The sequence below is a fragment of the Pundamilia nyererei genome, unplaced genomic scaffold, assembly GCF_000239375.1.
Source record: "Pundamilia nyererei isolate P.nyererei 1_Seehausen unplaced genomic scaffold, PunNye1.0 scaffold00321, whole genome shotgun sequence".
Lineage (NCBI taxonomy): Eukaryota > Metazoa > Chordata > Actinopteri > Cichliformes > Cichlidae > Pundamilia > Pundamilia nyererei.
The window spans coordinates 159,988-178,931 of record NW_005187722.1 but is presented as its reverse complement, the minus strand read 5'-3'; the positions used below and the strand labels follow the sequence as shown (position 1 = coordinate 178,931).

Here is an 18,944-nt window from a genome sequence, read left to right as displayed (position 1 = left end):
ACTTTTTCCAATTCAAAAGAGGACTGAGAGCTGAGATGCTTGGGTTGGAAGGAGCCTTCAGTGGATTCACACTCATAAACACAAAAGAAATACTGAATAGTTGAAGGTCTGTAAAGTCCAGCAGTATGACTCTATTGTATATTACTATGCCAAATACCCTTTCAAAGAAAGTAAATACTAAAAAACCTCCAGGTGGCAGTAAAACATGCAAAATGAGGAGAAAGGAAAGCACGACATGCATGTAAATATGCAGAAATGTTCATGTGTGCAGCTGCTCTTCTGTTTTTTCTTTCACTTCCTCTTCTTAAGGCTATAAATAAGTTGTTGCTTTTCATACAACATTAATACTTTTTTTATTACTAAAACTGGCCCTCTATCTTTAGAAGCAGAACTTTGATGTGTTATTTCTATGAAATATACCTTTTTGTTTTCAGGTGTAAAGTGTGAACAGTTGGCACAGTCAGCCTCTGAGACTCCAGAGCTTTGTTAACATCTGACCATCAACTGTCAGGTCACTTATTTTGTTAGCATCTACTGGACAGCTTGGATCAGACAGCTTGCCGGGAAAGAACTGGAGTGGATTGGAAGTGCAGGTGTTGGATGGACCACATACTACAAAGATTCATTAAAGAACAAGTTCAGTATCGGCTTAGACTCTTCCAGCAATACAGTCTTAATGTACAAAATGTGCAACCTGATGACACCTCTGTGTATTACTTTGCCAGAGAAACACAATAACACCAAACAGCTGTAGACCAACCAAAGAATGAGTTGTCAGACCCATAAGGATATTAAAGAGGTTTCTTGATATAATAACAAAGATAAGTACAAAGACAGCAGATTTATTCACTCTGAAAATATTTTTCTAAATTTTATAATTACAATGACAAGAAATGTGTCTTTGTTTGCCAATGATATTCATTTACTGCTACAAGGATTTATCATTTTACAAAAAAGTGCTTCGAGAATTAAGATTAGTGCATACATTTTGGAAACTTGTAAAAGAGAGTAAAATAATTAAGAGATCATATCTTAAAACCATGTGTGAATAAATAAATCAGTTAAAAGTGTTTGTAGAAACTGTCTTTTGTATCTTAAACAAAGTGAATCTCTTCAGTTGAAAAAAAATAGCACAATAATAATAATTCTTGGGAGTTTCTGAAAACCAAATGATTGATGAAGAAGGCGGTTTAAGGTTTAACTTTTGCTCCTAGATAAACCTAGCATTAGTAGTTCTCATTTTATTTGTCAAATAAATCCTGGTCTTGGACCAGACAGGTTACAATATTTGCTGGATACAATAAAGACCTATGGAGCAGACAGAACATAAACTCTCCCATCTATGGCAGTTGTTTTCAAAGTCATTTAATCATGATTAAAGAAAACTCCAGAGGACAGTAACTTAAAATTGATTGCAGGACAGCAGAAGATTCTGCTCTTTACTTCTGTCCCCTGCATGATATAACATTCATGATGTAAAATTACTATAAACTATGACTAGTGTTGTCTTCATTAACATTAAAGAATAAATATTTATACTTGTGTGTCAGTGAGATGATAGAAGACTTCTTAATGGTTCAGCTTTAAAAATGTTGAATTCTGTGAGAAGATTAGAAGCTTCCTTTGAAAAAAAAAATCCAAAATCTGATGTTGATTATAATGAGAGTGCCACATGTCTGGTTATTCTTTGTCTTGATATGTGAAATCAGAGGTTTAGAAAAACTATGCCCCAGAGAACATACTCAGCCACAATATACCCCATCAAGCTTGACTGCTATTTAAAGTTAAAGGCTAAGGACAAACCGCCGTCACTTGAATGTGTTAATTCTGGTTAAAGTGCAACAGTATTTCTTCATTAGAAAACATTTGTTTGAGAAGAGAAGCTGCAATAAATCCCAGTGAAAACAGTTAAACAATACAAAAAGTGGACTGACTTTTTTTCTATTGATGATTTTGTAAACCATTACCTTCTCCAAAAATACCAAATGGCTCCTGCAGAGGGAGGTCTATGCAAAGTTTTGCTCAAATATAAACACATCTTCATCAATTCTCATTTAGTTTCTTTACAGAACAGCTTGGGACACTTTCTAACCACACATACGTGCTGATTATAAAGTGGTCTAAATTATGGAATGTATAAATTCCTGGAGTTTATTATTCATTATATGTTTCCACGGTAAGAAAACAGTGTATTATTTAAAACATAAAGACAATACTCTGATTTATGTTGGTTACTTTTTTTTTCTTGTGTTTGCAGGAGTTTGGAGTGAGATCAAATTAGAGCAGTCTACCTCTGAGGTGAAGAGACCTGGAGAGAGGGTGAAGATGTCATGCATCATATCTGGCTATACCCTGACAGAGTACTATTTGCACTGGATACGACAGAGGCCGGGGAGAAGTCTGGAGTGGATCGGTAGAATGGATACAGGAGAAAACTCAGCTATCTATGGCAGTACTTTCCAAAGCCGTTTCGTCATGACTGAAGAAGACTCCAGCAGCAGACAGTATCTTGAGATCAAGAGTTTGACAGCAGAAGATTCTGCTGTTTACTTCTGTACCCGTGAAAGCACAGTGACTGAAAACAGAGGAAGAGCTGTACAAAAACACCAACTACTAAAGGGATCTCACTGACTTATGGTTTTTCTCTTCACCTGAAAAATGACTTTGTTGTCTACATGTCACAGAAATTTTACTGTAAAACCGATGAGAAAATGTCTATTACTCATCATTTCAATATTATGTAATGATGCTAAACTGACACTGTAAAAAGCACACTTGAATTCACACTTGAATTCTGACTGTGTTACTCCTACATATTGTGACAAATTAGGACTGGACTGGAGATCCACTGTGGCTGTTGAATTGTTTGAGTTGGTCTACAAACTCAACTACAAACTGCTACAATAAAATTATACTCTACACTTCTAGTCAGACACTCTACAGTTCTTATTAGACCCCACTAAATAATTGATAGTATCAGTTTCAATGCCAGTTACACCCATTAATATGCAAAATAAAAGTAAAACTGATTTTTTTTTAGCTTAGACATGGTGTTGTTATTTCTCCTACCTCACTTATGTTGGGTGGCATGGTTCTGAACCTGTAGTTCAACAGAACAAGGAACATGGTTACAAATGGATTCTGTTAATTCAATCAATCACATACAGCTCTATCAAACTTAATACTTAAAAGTAATAATTCCAAATTGGCATGCTTAAATTTAGTCTTGAATCTCTGAAAATGCAATGGATCAGGGAAGATCTTGGAAGTTTTTAGAACAAAATATAGTTTCTAAGTTCAGTACAAGACTGAAAACTCACAGTGACCATTGCTGACTTTTAGTTTCTGTACAGGCTCCACACCATAGTGAAAAACTAAATGATGCCCTTGCTTTGAGTAGTAAAAATGTGACACAATACAATTATACTAAACACCTTGGGAAAAAAACTTTTCCCAATCAAAAAGACAGCTTCCAAGGATTTGAGTGGATTAGTAGTGACTCAAACTTACTTAACTTAACTGAAGAACAAGTTCGGTGTCTCTACCAGCAAGACAGCGTCATTAAATGGGCAGATTGGTTCAATATCTTATCTTACAAGTCAGTTTTCAACAGAGGCTTTGTGTCAGCTGAGCAGAATATCAAAGAATACCAACATAATCTTTGTTCAGCACCTGCACTATTAACCTGATTTGTCCCTCTGTGACTTGAATCAGCTGTTTTTACACAATGGAGGAGATTTGGAAGCATTACAAAGGCTACAGGTACAATAAGACATAATGGAAGTTGTAACAAGACATTTAGAAATAGCAGCTGGGCTGAAAATGCCACAGAAGAGCAAGAGAAGATGATCCTGATCAACCAAAGCTAATTTCAAAAGGTTTTGGATTATTAGGGGCTGGTTTCCAGTTTTTGATTATGCTTCATTCAGACCAGGTTCAGAGTTTATCAGACAGAGAACTCTGTTGATCCTGTTTAAGCAAAAACCTGTTGCAGGTAATGAAGAAGAGGAAGAGATCTCCAGATAGAACCAAACTCACCAGCTGTTTGCAGTGACAGAGGGCTGGTGAAGTGGGGGAAAAAATAACCACAAAAGTCACCTCAAAACACATTTTGACTGCAGAAACAAACTGGGTTCACTGAATGTGCTTGTTTATATTTTCATTTTCTGTTCTGCAGTGACAAATTTGCAGAAACAAACAATTTAGTTTAACAACAAACAAAGTCAGTTCTTTCTCAGTACTGTGTTTCCAGTGAGGAGGCATGTATGCAAAACTTAGACACTGTCACACTTCTTAAATGAGCACAGAGGATGGTAGAGAACAAAAAAAACCCAACATGATGGACTACAGGACAGGACTGCTGCTTTTAGCTCTTTGCTGGGCAGGTGAAGATTTTCTATTACCTCCGTTTTGATATACATGTTCCTTTTCTGATCTAACTTAAATTCAACACATTTTTCAAATGTCTACCAGGTGCTGATAGTCAGACGCTGACAGAATCTGAACCAGTCATTAAAAGGCTTGGAGAATCTCACAGATTGACCTGCACAGCCTCTGGACTCACATTCAACAGCAGTGCAATGGTCTGGGTTAGACAGGCTCCTGGAAAAGGACTGGAGTGGATTGCCTTCATAGAGACTTCAAGTTATAGTTATTCTGCCTTTTACTCCCAGTCAGTCCAGGGTAGATTCACCATCTCCAGAGATGATCCCAGCAGTAAACTCTATCTACAGATGAACAGTTTGAAAACTGAAGACACAGCAGTTTATTACTGTGCCCGAAAGACACAGTGAGACACACTAATAGAAATGCCATACAAAAACTACTTCTTCTAGTTACCATCCTAAGGGAATATTTGGTGAACTGCAGTTTATAGTTCAGTCAGTTTATATTCAAATGTTCCTGGCAAAACATGTCCCAAATAGAGTGCATTAAAAAAGGTTCAGGATACACAGAAACATTTTTGGATCATGTTGGATGTTCAATAATCTCTGAACAAATACAACCACATATGCTGAATATTTTAGTCAGGCTCTCAGTAAAATTCATCCGAACAGAAATTGTCCTGCTGCTGTGTCTTATTTCTCAAAAAAGAAAAAAAAGCTTTATACTCATTGCATAGAGTGCTGATAAGTATATAAACATTATTTACAAACAATGTCAACAAATTATTTCAGCATTTCCACATGTACAGTTTTATTGATGGCATTCACAAATTTCTATACTTGTACTTGAGATTCCATTTGTCAGTGTGTACAGTATTAAAGGAAAGTTTGCTAAAACTAATTTACCTAATCATCATTAATAACTGTAATACTTTTGAAAGGAAAGTAAAATAGGATTGACTTGAGTACTTTTTTAAAGTTAGTATTCGTGGTAAGAAAAGAAAATCTGCAGCTATAAAGAAAAAAGGAAACAAAACAATAATAATAATTGCGTTACCTTATTAAGATGTGTGGAATAAGATTAAAATTGACCAGCCTCCCTCAGTGATTTAAAATAAACTGCTGGAAGGTCTACTATACCACATCTAGTTATAATATGACAATTTACAGCATTCATCATAAGCCAGAGAAAGAACCGGAGTAGAACCGGTAAATATCACTATCACTGTAATGTAGCTCATTACAAAATCATTTCAGGTTTTCTTGACTTCTTAATGTGTCCTGAAGTCAAGTCAACAGGCATAAAATTGAAGATTCTGTTTATTTCTTTGTTTATCTCTTTTGTTTGACGTATGCATTTGCTGAAGCACAGAAACACCTGGCGTCATCATAATTATGTTGGAAAGGTTTTCTAATTAGCATTATGCGATATTTAATTTGTTTGTTTTTGGTTTCAGTTACAGCAATGGCCTGGCCTCCCTAAGCGTGAATCTGCTTAGTCATCCCCCCCCCCCCTCCTTGCCTCTGATTCATGAAAAGAAAAAAAAAAACATGCAGTGCTACTCTACTCTTTTCCAGCTAATATAAAGCAACATTAGCTGTGCAAATCATTGTCTCTCTCCGAGAAGTCAAGCACACATTTTGGGAAATTAAATAAAGGAATTTTAGAGAAACATAAACAACTTATTTGTTTTTTCCTTCTTTCACTTATTGTAAAACCATCAATCGATAGCATGTTAGTCATGATGATGTGTTTGGATTTCAGCGCTCGTCTGCTCACAGTTTCTCCGTGCCCACCTGCCCGCCTCCCTGCCCAGCGTTCAGTTCATCCTCGGATTACCGTCTCCTCTCACCCAGACCACTTCCCCTCTAAGCTTCGCCTCCGCCTGCGCATGATGACTACACCTTTACCTCTCTCCCCCTCCCCGGGAGTTCCTGCACTGGCTGATTACCAAGTGTCGGGTTCTCCATCCCGTCCACAACAGCCCCACGGCTTCCCCATGGACACTTCAAGTGCTCTTAATAGCTTTTTGTTTCATAGAAATTGCAAGTCGGCCATGTGTATTTCAAAGTAAAGAGTTATGAATCACTGAGTTAAACAAGTGTGTCTTTAAGTGTAGGATTATGAATCATAGTGTGCCTCAAAGTTAATGTTAGTGCCAATCATGTTCTAAGTTCATGTTCCAGAGTAGAGTTTCTAGTGTGCTTTAAGATTATATTAGTTTGCTGGCAGCCTTCAGTTCCACAAGAGTGTTTTGAACTATTCCGTGATTGCTTTGAGCTATTCTAGGTTATAGTACGCACTTTAAGCACCTCTCACCTTCATTCGCTTTGCATCTATTGTACCACTGTAAATAAAGCTTTGTCACCCTCGGTCCCTGCGTCTCCAAGTGCTGTCTGCCTTAGAGTCTGTTTCCCACACTGGCCTCTGGCCGTGGCAGAAAGCACTACTTTTTAAAATGATATGCCAAACTAGGCAAATATATGTATGTATATTACGCCTGGCTGGTGACATTTTTAAAAAATATTCCAAGAAACCAGTATTGTCAGTATTAATCAGGTACATAATTGTACAAATGAATATTTTCTTTCACTATGATTACTAGATTGCTGTATTTGTTGTTTACTTGTGTAACTGAGGAGTGAAAGGATAGTATTCATTGAGTCATTTTCTAATATTTGATGCCATTATAAACACACAGTATGGACATTTTTTTACCGGTTTCACATTAGTTATGTCCTTCCTTCAAGGAGGAGCCAATGCAAAACAAAGGTGCCCTTCACCTTTACTTCTCTGACTGCAATGGGCCACAGAGAGCAGTGGACATTAAGTTTAACATGATGGACTGTAGAATAGGGCTGCTGTTTCTAACTCTATGTTGTGAAGGTGAAGGTCTTTTGGTAATTGTTCTTCGTTTTTACCGATAGTGTAAATTGACTATCCCTTTTTCATCTTTTTTTGTTTTCTTTTCACAGGTGTTTTTGGTCAGACTTTGACTGAGTCTGAACCAGCAGTAAAACAGCCTGGAGAATCTCACAGATTGACCTGTAAAGCCTCTGGATTCACATTCAGCAGCAATTGGATGGCCTGGGTCAGACAGGCTCCTGGAAAAGGGCCGGAGTGGGTCTCCACTGTCAGAAATGACGGTGGCAACAGTTACTATGCTCAGTCAGTTCAAGGCCGGTTCACCATCTCCAGAGACGACAGCAGGCAGCAGGTGTATCTGCAAATGAACAGTCTGAAGACTGAAGATTCTGCTGTTTATTATTGTGCTCGAGACTCACAGTGATTAAAGTTGGCTTAGCAGCTGTACAAAATCTTACTGAATTCATCCTAACTCATATGCACATATGCATTTACAGACTTTACAGTGACGGTGGCAAGGTGCAGTGCAACCAACATACAATAGACCAATTCAAATTATTTTTTTAATAATGTCACATCTATTAAGCATTAATCAGGTATTAGTAAGTTATTAGCAAGTGTTTAAATTATTATTTATATAGAATTACTCCTCCTATGAAACTTATAAATACAGATATGCTATTATGATTATTATTATTACTAGCAATGATTAAGTAGCAGTGTACAGCAGTGATAGTGATGGTGTAACAGTAATAGATGGATAAACATAAATGTATTTATAAATGACAATTTTTAAATACAGATCAATACCTTACTGATGCTAATAGTGTGACATTATTAGAAAGCGTTAACCAAATCCGTACTTCTATCTGATTTTGTCACAAAAACTGAAGTGGACTCAAGAGCAGGACAGAATAAACGCACAATGTGTTTAAAGTGATCACCAACTATGTGCTACATGCAAAGTGCAGGTGGGGATTAGCTCCAGGGGTCAGCGAGAACAGGCATCCAAAACCACACTCCAGTAAGGGATTCCAGGGAAGGTCTGTACACAGGGAAACACACAGTGAGCAAAAACACAAGCAAAGGAGCCAGCAGCCATTTCTAGGACACATCTGATAAATTGATACTATCCATTGAGTGACAGTTCTCTAGGGAAAAATACCTTGATGATGCTGGATGTTAGAGCCCATCACCAAATGGAGCTGATAGAAGTGCAACATACTTTGGTTGTAATCACTCATCACAGCATCTCTGAAGGAACAAGATATTCAGCCTTTAAGCAGATGTGTAATAGTAGAGGACCGCACCAAGTGCCACTCCAGCTAAGAACAGGAAGCTGAGGCTACACACAGGACACAGGCTCACCAAACTGGACAACAGTTCAAATCAATGAAATGTTATTTATATACTTTTTATAATCCGTTTATGAATCAGTGGTTACAAGACCTGGAGGGCTGCATGCATTGAACTGTACAGCTTTGAATTCACCATTAGTTGCTTCTTACAGTAAGTCAAACATAAAAAACAAACATAAATAAATAATATTACATATTTATTTGTCTCTGGTCACATGCATATTCATTAGCTCATAAGGCTACCGTGCTTCCACACAGTTTCAGTTCCTCAGAAGTTATTTCCCTATAGTATCACGTTAGAGCTTCGTTCTCACACATCTGCAGAAACTGAAAACATCAAGGGTACTTTATGCAAACCAGAAACGACAAACCCAAGTTTACATACTACACAATCTTGTATGTTAGCAATACACCTGCACAAATACATTTAAAAGTATCCCAAGCAAAAAATAATAATTTTTCCAGTATGTTGTTTTGATTTTTGAATTTTTTATCATGACTGCATTAAAGGAGGGCGTATAGTGAGTTTATTATCTCCAGTAAAAACATTAAAATAAATGTCCACAATAACCTTAGTCTATATGGAGGCCCATTGAATTGTTTATCTTTTAATAAACATATTGCATTAGGATTTATATTATTTGTTAATGCACAAGAAAATATCAATTGTTTTAAAAATAAATCTTTTAATTTTGACGTTATTAGTTTCAAGCAAGAACAGAGTAAATTCAGTCGTTCAGTTATTGTAAATGCTGCCTTTTGAAAAAGAATACAGTTGGGTGAATGATGACAATAATGAAGCTGAAGTGATTTCCAGGTACGTGATCCCTTTTCCAGACAGAATAATAGAATCTATCCAAACTCAATACTCGAGTTACCAATCTTCTCGTGACAACATGTTGTCATCACCTGTCAAGTCTCTTAATTTTTGGCAGATTTCACATAGCCTGGATCAGCCAGCATGCATGGAAAGGACTATTAGTTATATAGGCTGTTGTATATTTGTTAGATTAGTTGAACTTATACCTAATTGCTTGAAAGTAATCCGATTGACTTGGAGTTGAGTCAGAGGGCATCCAGTGGTTTTCTTTTGGGCAGTGTCTTTTCCTACTCTCAGACTCATTTCTCCTTCAACATATTAATCACTTATACTTTTATTTATCTCTTTAATTAAATAAATAAAGATGATTTACTATTAGTAAATATGGCTCTCTCAGATTTAGGGAGAGAAGCCAGGGGGACTTCAATCTCTCTCTGTTCCACCTATCTCGACAGCATGAACAAAAACCTCACATCGCCTGAACACATGTAAATCAACCAGAGAAGGAGTCATCAGACCACTAATGGCCTTAAAGAGGGCTCAAACAAAGATCAATACAAAACAGCTGCAGATGATGTCTCTTATCTTATCACTTTAAGTAAAATGCTTTGCTAAATCTACACTAAGCTGTGGACACTTACTTGTTTGGTTTTACTTAACAAGAAGGGAATGTGTTGAATTTTCTGAGGAGCGCTACATGTTTTTCTGTGTCTGACATCTGCAAACAGAGAGAACAACAAACATGTTTGTTAACAAAAATCTCCTAATTTTGTTTAGATAAAGCTAAAGTAAAGTGTATTTGCATTTGCATTTGATATCACAAAAAATAAATAAGAAAGTAAAACAATGTATGAATAAATATTGCAGTTAAAACCTTCTGCAGAAACAGCCTTTTGTATCTGAAATAAAGTGAATCACTTCAGGTGAAAAAATGAAAACAGCCATTTAGAGTCTAGTTAGATCAACACAGAATCTTATATAATTTATAATTTATTATGAAATATACTTTTCAATTCACAGGATTAAAATTTCAACATTCCCACATAGCCCCATCCATGATTATGCAGCCAGGGGAACACCTGACCATTAACTGCCAGGTTTCTTGGCAGGGGAGGAGCTCCCTGATGATTTTAAAGAGTCTCCTTACTCCAACAATATTTACATTTATATTTATGTGAATCATAATTTTGTAAATGCATAATTATTTAATGAAGAAATGGAAATTAAAAAGTGTTATCATTCTGTTTCATATTTTAGCCAAATGAATGGATGCTCCATAGATGTGTATTTTCAACATAAATTATTATTAATACACACACGTAGGGGAAGTATTTTTTTCACAGTATAAGTAAACTGAACATCCACAAAATATTTTTGAATGAAATTATAAACTGTGTGTAAAGCAGGGAATCTGCTGTCAGGTTTATCTGACAGAGATTATGTCTCTCACCAGGCCTTGGAAAAACTGTGACCCTCAGAAAAACTGGAGGAGGTGTCTAGGAAGAGGGAGGTTCGGGTTTCCCTGCTGAGGCTCTTGCCCCTGTGACCCATTTCCAGATAAGTTGAGGCAAATGGATAGATGGAAAGAAGAGAGATTCAACATAAATATCAGAGAAAGAAACAAATAATTTGCATGCAAAAGCCTGTAACACATTTGCTGAGGTAAAGTACATTTTTATGAACAAAGAACAAATAATTTTCAAAACATCATTTCAAAGTGTGGCGAAGGACAGTATCATAATGTACTAACGGCACTCCTATTTATCATCTATATTAGCAATATTAACTATCTATAGAAAAACACCAATATTTGTTATTTGTTTTCCTATTATTATTAAAATGTTTGTGCAGGAGTATATTATCTGAAAAATGTGCATTTCCAAGCAAGTCACTAAAACAATAAAAAAAATGAATAGAAGGCGATTATCAAAGTTTTCAGTGAAACTGATTTGCACCCAAGCCTTAGCTTTTATGTTTTTAAATACCATCTTTCAAAGATCCTAATCAGCTTTACACAGCACAGAACCAGCGACCGTTTGGCGGGTGACAGAGAAGGGAGTGTGAGTTTAATTAATTTAGATTCAAATGCAGCATTTCAAAAAGAGAGTCAGTGTGTCATTATCTTCGGTTCATATTTACTATAGTACTGTATGTTGCGGTTAGACTGTGATGTTATCTGTTGGATGGCACATACCTTTCTCAAACTAAATACCAAAAAAATAAAGTAAAATTGAACACATTGTCCAGTCATACAAATCTAATAGTTACTATAATCCTTTCCTTTCTGCTATGGATAAACAGTCATTCTCACATCCAACCGCAATCCTCCAGATTAGCTTGTCACTGCATTAATTTCATTTGTTGTGATGTTACCTGAAATAGTGCCTGAGTAAAAGGAATCATTTGCTTGCCTTAATTCTTGTTTGACAGCTGTGCCCTGTTGTCTCATCTAAAAAAACAAAAAATATTTTGCAAGCATCTTTACAATGAGATGCATCAGCTACTATCCATGTCTTTCATTTTCTGTTGCACTCATTGTTATCCTTCTTCTTGCAGTTATTTCACAAGGCCAGTGGGGTGATTGCAGGTTAAACCATCATCCTTTCAACAGCAGAACTGCAATACTGAAGCATTATTCAAACCACAAAGATAAACTTACATTACTTTATACCCAACTTCACTTCCAGATGTTTTTAGGTCAGTGTGTTATTGATGGTTGAACAACATAATGTTGAACAAGTTTATTTGGAGTGAGTTTCAGAGATGAGGTTACCCTTTTTGCCAAAGTAATCATTTGAAAAATTGTGAAAACTCCTCACTTAAGTAAGGCGGAGTCTATGCAAAACATCTTCCACCACTACTTATCCATCTGTTGGAAAAGATAACAGACAACTCACTTTGTAGTACTGTATCATGGATTACAAGACAAGATTGCTCCTTTCAGTTATTTGGTGGGCGGGTGAGGATTTCCCCTGATGTAACATTCTCTTACTTTTGGAGAATAATTCATTATTCATTTATTTATTTATTTGTCTAACCAGGTGTTGATGGTCAGACTCTGACACAATCTGAACCAGTGGTTAAAAGACCTGGAGAATCTCACAGATTGACCTGCACAGCCTCTGGATTCACATTCAGAGACTACTGGATGGTTTGGGTCAGACAGGCTCCTGGAAAAGGACCAGAGTCGATTGCTTTTATCAGCACTTCAACTTAAACTTATGCTACCTCTTATCCCCAGTCAGTCCAGGGTAGATTCACCATCTCCAGAGATGACTCCAGCAGTAAACTCTATCTGCAGATGAACAGCATGAAGACTGAAGACTGAGGACTTTTATATAAGTTTTTTGAAAGTTGTATTTCACAGGAGAGAACCTGTGCTGTAAGATTGAACAAAAACTATTCAAATTCTCTTTGAATTTAAGCATACATTCTTTGTGTTTATTCTACATTTACTTCATTATATTGCATATAATCAGTTAGAAGCTTAAACATAAAGTTGAAAAAATGTAATTGAAACCAGGCTATTGATTAAGTAATTGCGATTAATCACGATTAATTACAGAAAACTGTGCAAATAATTAGTTAATTTTTTTGATCTATTGACAGCACTATTTTTTTTCTTAATTAACAGGTGTTAATATGTAGACAGGTTAGACTAGGAAAAGACAAGGACTGAAATTGAGTAAATTACTAGCAAATACTATACTTTCTCAGTTCAGAACAGAAGTGAAAACTCACAGTGGACTTTCCCAAAAACAATAAAAATAAAACAAATCAGTTAACACATTAACAGTTTGTATATTTGCAGCGACATAACAATCTGGTTGTGAAGTAGCAGGAGACAAAACAAACAAACAAACAAACAAACACCCAAAAAATAAATAAAGAAAAATCTCTTCATTGTGTCTTTTACTCATTCCAATGCTCAGAAAGATGGCAAACAAAAGAAAAAATGTCTCATAATTCAACTGTTAAAAAAAGAGATGTGGGCATGAACACAGAACTGCACAGCCTCTGGATTCACATTCAGCAGATATGCTATTCTGTGAGGACAAAAAGACCTAGCAGGAGAGTCATGTATCCTATCTGGCAATAGTCCAGCGAGTTCCAATATTGGCCGAATATGACAGAGACCAGGAAGAGCTGTGGAGTGGATTGGGTATATGGGCACAGGCAGTCCTCAAATACTTGATTTTGTAATTTGAATTCAAAGTATTAATATTCATTTTTTAATATTAATTAATATTAATGTTTTGTTGAAAGATACAAAAGCCCTTTACTGACAAAGCACTGATTGCAAGGACCAATTGACAACATACACACACACTGCAATATAAACAGGTCTGTGAGACACAACATACAGTATGTTCACACTCACGCATGTGAAAACTATACAAAAAATGCAAAAGTCCATAATTTTAATACAAAGCTTTTCTTACTGTCTGTATTGTGATTAATATTTCTTTTTTAAATTTTACAGAGGAAAATGGAAATGCAATTTTATCTGAGTGTTATTATAGTAATTAATCTCAATTATAAAGAGCAATAATAGCATACAATAATGAAATGTTTACAGTGAGCACCTGCATTAAAAAATAAACCATTTGTAGCTGGTACCTGTAACCTAGTAAAGCTGTTGTGTTTGTAGAACAAGAGCATTGCTTAAAAACCTGTGAGGAGGAGTCAATGCAAAACCTGGATGTCTTAAACCTACTTTAGCTGCAGAGGGGTTGACAGAGACAACTGCTCACACAGTTTAACATGATGGCCATAAAAACAGGAATGCTTCTTTTTATTGCTTTATGGGCAGGTGAGACCTTTCACTGATGCTGAATCAAATTTGTCTTTCAAGGATAAACAATTTACAACATGTAACTATTGTCCTATTCTGACAGGTGTTGATGGTCAGACTCTGACAGAATCTGAACCCGTGGTTAAAAGACCAGGAGAATCCCACAGACTGACCTGTACAGGCTCTGGATTCACATTCAGCAGCCACTTAATGGGATGGGTCAGACAGGCTCCTGGAAAAGGCCTGGAGTGGGTTGCCACTATCGATGTTACTAGCAAATACTACGCACAGTCAGTTCAAGGCCGGTTCACCATCTCCAGAGACAACAACAGACAGCAGGTGTATCTGGACATGAACACTCTGAAGACTGAAGATTCTGCTGTTTATTACTGTGCTCGACACAGACAAAGCCACAGTGTCTGATGCTGGCTGAGCAGCTGTACAAAATCCTGCTCCACATATTTTTATTATTTTGATCAATCCCAAGGAAGAAGTGTGTCTTTATGTTTAGTTCCTCCTGCTTTACTTAAACCTTTAAAAGCAGTGAAACAGTTAAACATTGTGCACCAACCCTAAAACACATAAATTACTCACATTACCTTGCTGTTTGCAGTTGAAAGCAACATGTCAGTGTGGTTATCGCAGTGGCATGACCTACCTACAGGAAAAAAAAAAAATCAACAGCACATCTCAAAGTTACAAACAATTGATAAACACAGAGACAAAACATACATAAATATTATTTCAAGGAAGTCAAATAAATGTTTTGAGTGTCTTCACTAAATGGTGCTGAATGCCGGTCTCATGTCATGTCAGCTCAGGTTTTTGTTTTTTAAAGGCCAATTACCAGTTTGTGCAGAGCCGGTTCAATGAAGCAGTCATTTTAAGGTGCCCTTTAATTTAAGGTAAATAATGTAAGGAAAGAGTGAGAGACTCTTTTATTCTCTCTGAGTAACCACTTGTTACAGGTAAGGAGGAAGAACTCCATTTTAAGAAAACGAGACTTACAGACAGAACCAGACTCATCAACCATTTGCTTTGTCCAGCTGAACTAAGCAGCGGGAAAAAAAGAATCATTTTGTACGATTCAAAATATTTTTGTTTACTGTTAAGGCCGTATGATGGCATGATTTTAGCTAACAAAGAAAGGTCCCAACTCCATCTTACCTATGAGAGCAAATTTACTACAAAACAAAGTAAGATGACGTTTGCTTTACTGCACTGCAGAAACAAACAATTTTGTTAAATGCAGTGTAACAATTTTAGGTTCTCACCAAGCGAAAGCAAAGTGAGTTCGTTGTTGTCAGTTTTTCCTGTTAGGAGGAGTCTATGCAAAACTTAGACATTTCTCTCTTTTTAAATGAGCACAGAGGATGGTAGAGAACAAAAAACAACATGTTGGACTACAGGACAGGACTGCTGCTTCTAGCTCTCTGCTGGGCAGGTGAAGATTTTCACTGATCTCAGTATTTATATGCATTGTTTCTGTTTGTGACACAATTTAGGTGATTTTTTTAAAAATATTTTACCAGGTGTTGATGGTCAGACTCTGACACAATCTGAACCAGACCTAATTAAAAGACCTGGAGAATCTCACAGATTGACCTGCACAGCCTCTGAATTCACATTCAGAAGCTCCTGTATGGTTTGGGTCAGACAGGCTACTGGAAAAGGACCGGAGTGGATTGCTTTCATAGAGACTTCAAGTTTTAGGTATTCTACGTATTATTCCCAGTCAGTCCAGGGTAGATTCACCATGTCCAGAGATGATTCCAGCAGTAAACTCTACCTACAGATGAACAGCTTGAAGACTGAGGACACAGCAGTTTATTACTGTGCCCGAGAGAGACACAGTGAGAGACAGCAATAGAAATGCCATACAAATATATGTTCCTCTTTTTACGATCAGCAGGGAATATTTGGTAAACTCGGGCCTTTTTCCTACATTTTAAACATTCATTGTAAAAATTTCATAATAAATTAGTAATACAATGTGTCTTGCCCAGTGTCACCTTGTTTGAATTTAGGATCCAAATATACAACAATAATTTTGTTGTATCGTTAAGTTAGGAAAAGTCAGTGAACAAATTAAACCAGATATGTTGACCAGTTTAGAGAAGCTCGCATTAAACTCACACTAGTTTCATCACCAAAACAGGGAGAGTTTGGCATGCCCATTAAAAGACAATATAAACACAATTTCCAACACATTAAAAAAGAATAACATATATGCTTTTAAAAATAAATAAAACATACACTGTCATTACAACATACAGTATAGATTACTGATAAACACTTATAAGCAATCAATCAATAAATTATTACAGCATTTCATCAGAAGTGTGCTGTTTAAATATTAAACAATAATCTGCAGGCTGAGGAGAAGCCATCACCTCATGAGTAACAAAATCAAAAACATGAATCTAAATAAAATAAGCTACATTTTTCTTTTCGAAATAAAATATATCACTATTACTTGGTTTGCAAGAACTGGTTTGAGATTAAAAGGTTAAATAAAGAGTAAATCCCACTGAGAACAGTTACACAATACAAAAATATTGAGGAAAATAAATCAACAACTCCACAAACATTTTTTTAGAAATACTGCACATAAGAGACACAGTGAGAGAGAGCAATAAAAACATACTTCCTCTATTCATCCTCACCAGGGAATATTTCGTAAATTGAAGGATTCTTTCCCATAATAAGACATTTTATTTTTAAATGTTCTCTTCCAACACATCATCAAAGAAGAAATAGTATTTGTTAAACAATGGATAAAACATACAGATCCTGAGATTCGTGGTGAAGAGCTCTTGAACAATTATTTTTAATAATTAAACATGAAACAACTATAAAAACTAAAAAAAACTTTATGTACCAATCGATTTGGGACAGTTCCCACTTGGGAAAAGTGAACGGTCAAAACCTGCTCTGTAAAAATGCAGACATAATGTAGGGGAAAAAGTCAGACATGTGACAATGTGAAAATTCTTTTTAAACTTTAGTAAGTGTATGAAACTATATGTACCAGTGTGAGAACATAGAACCAACTACTGCAGTTTAAACTAAGCATTAGAATAGGGACGATAGATGATGATTGAACATGCATGGTTGTTGATGTTAGATTGTTTGTGTGAGTATTTCAGATACTTTTGATGTGCTAAGTTTTTCCACAAAGCCATCTTTAGGGCTTAAAGGACATGGTCTGAAAAAGAAAAAAAAATCAAGTAGGCGGATTTTTTACAACAGTATTACTTCTTTTAAAAGGATTGTTTCAGAAGATAATGTGAAGTAAATCCCAGAGAGAACACTTACTCAGTAAAAAAAGTGGGAATGAGACTAGAAATACTGTTTATGTCTTATGTGAAGATTATTAAACAAAGCTAAAAGAGAGTGTTCACAACATTGTATGCCATTGGGTAACTGAGTTTCTTTGAATAACAAATGGCTCCTGTAGAGGGAGGTCTATGCAAAGTCTAGCTTCTTTATCTACATGTTGCAACCAACTCTCATTTAGTTTGTTACAGAACATCTGCAGGACATTTTTTAACCATACAAATAATCAAGTGTTCTAAATTATGGAATATATGATTCTTTGGAGTTTATTATTCATTTATTTTCTCCAAGGTAGGAAAAATATTTATTCTTTATAATATGAAGACAAGTCTGATTCACAACAAGCAAACTTTCTCTTTTTGTTTGTTTGTTTGTTTGTTTTTTGATATTTACTTACAGGAGTTTGGAGTGAGATCAAACTGGAGCAGTCTGCCTCTGAGGTGAAACGACCTGGAGAGAGAGTGAAGATGTTATGCACCCTTTCTGGTTATAGACTGACAAGCTACAATATACACTGGATACAACAGAGGCCGGGCAGAGCTCTGGAGTGGATTGGGTATATGAGCACTGGCAATAATTCTCCTGGCTATGCCAGTTCTTTTCAAAGTCGTTTCATCATCACTGAAGAAGACTCCAGCAGCAGACAGTATCTTGAGATCACAAGTCTGACAGCTGAAGATTCTGCTGTTTACTTCTGTGCCCGAGAAAGCACAGTGACAGAAAACAGAAGAACAGCTGTACAAAAACACTTAAATAGCCATGTGACTTAAATGACTTTGAAGTTTCCCTTCATATGCAGTAAATAAATAAATAAAATAATAAATTAACAAATTGAAAAAAAACCCTCTCTACATATATCCTTTTACTGTAAGAAAATGAGATTGTATTAATTATGCAATTAATGCTAAATTGACAAGGTAAAAGGGACAGTTAAATTTAAGCAATAGCCTGAAAAAAGACAGGATAATTTTGAGAAGTAAAATGATTAACTGATGTATTATTGGAAGGTGTGTGGATGATCCTCTCTGTTCGATTAAGATGTATTCCTTATTTTATTTGCCTATATTTTCTATTTTTGCATCTGTTAACGGGACCCAAATACTTTTGTAGACTGATATAAATCCTTAATTAACTAACAGTAACCTGTTAAATGTGTAACTTATATAAAGCAGAAAATGCCAGCCCAGTTATCCCAGAGAAACGTGAACACTAACCTGTTCAGTTTCTGGATTGTTGTTTAATTGTTGTTTCATTGATTTCATTGACTTGTTGTATATGAATGAGTTATAAAATCAAAATATCATATGTACATGTTCCACTCAGCCTCAATGATTGGCGCCAATTAAAAACAATGATTTTTCATATGTTTGACTTTGTGCAA

At 35.9% G+C, this 18,944-nt stretch overlaps 3 gene segments (V, D, J or C); all 3 read left to right on the top strand.

Moving 5' to 3' along the window:
• Positions 1-2,073: 2,073 nt before the first annotated feature.
• LOC102206251 (Ig heavy chain V region 186-1-like) lies at positions 2,074-2,646 on the top strand. The segment is given in 2 exon segments: positions 2,074-2,176; positions 2,258-2,646. Coding segments are annotated over 2 exon segments (423 nt in total).
• Positions 2,647-7,192: 4,546 nt separating this feature from the next.
• On the top strand, positions 7,193-7,690 carry LOC102212214 (Ig heavy chain V-III region 23-like). The segment is given in 2 exon segments: positions 7,193-7,272; positions 7,362-7,690. Coding segments are annotated over 2 exon segments (363 nt in total).
• A 6,493-nt stretch (positions 7,691-14,183) lies between these two features.
• LOC102211942 (Ig heavy chain V-III region 23-like) lies at positions 14,184-14,647 on the top strand. The segment is given in 2 exon segments: positions 14,184-14,242; positions 14,328-14,647. Coding segments are annotated over 2 exon segments (369 nt in total).
• Positions 14,648-18,944: the final 4,297 nt, after the last annotated feature.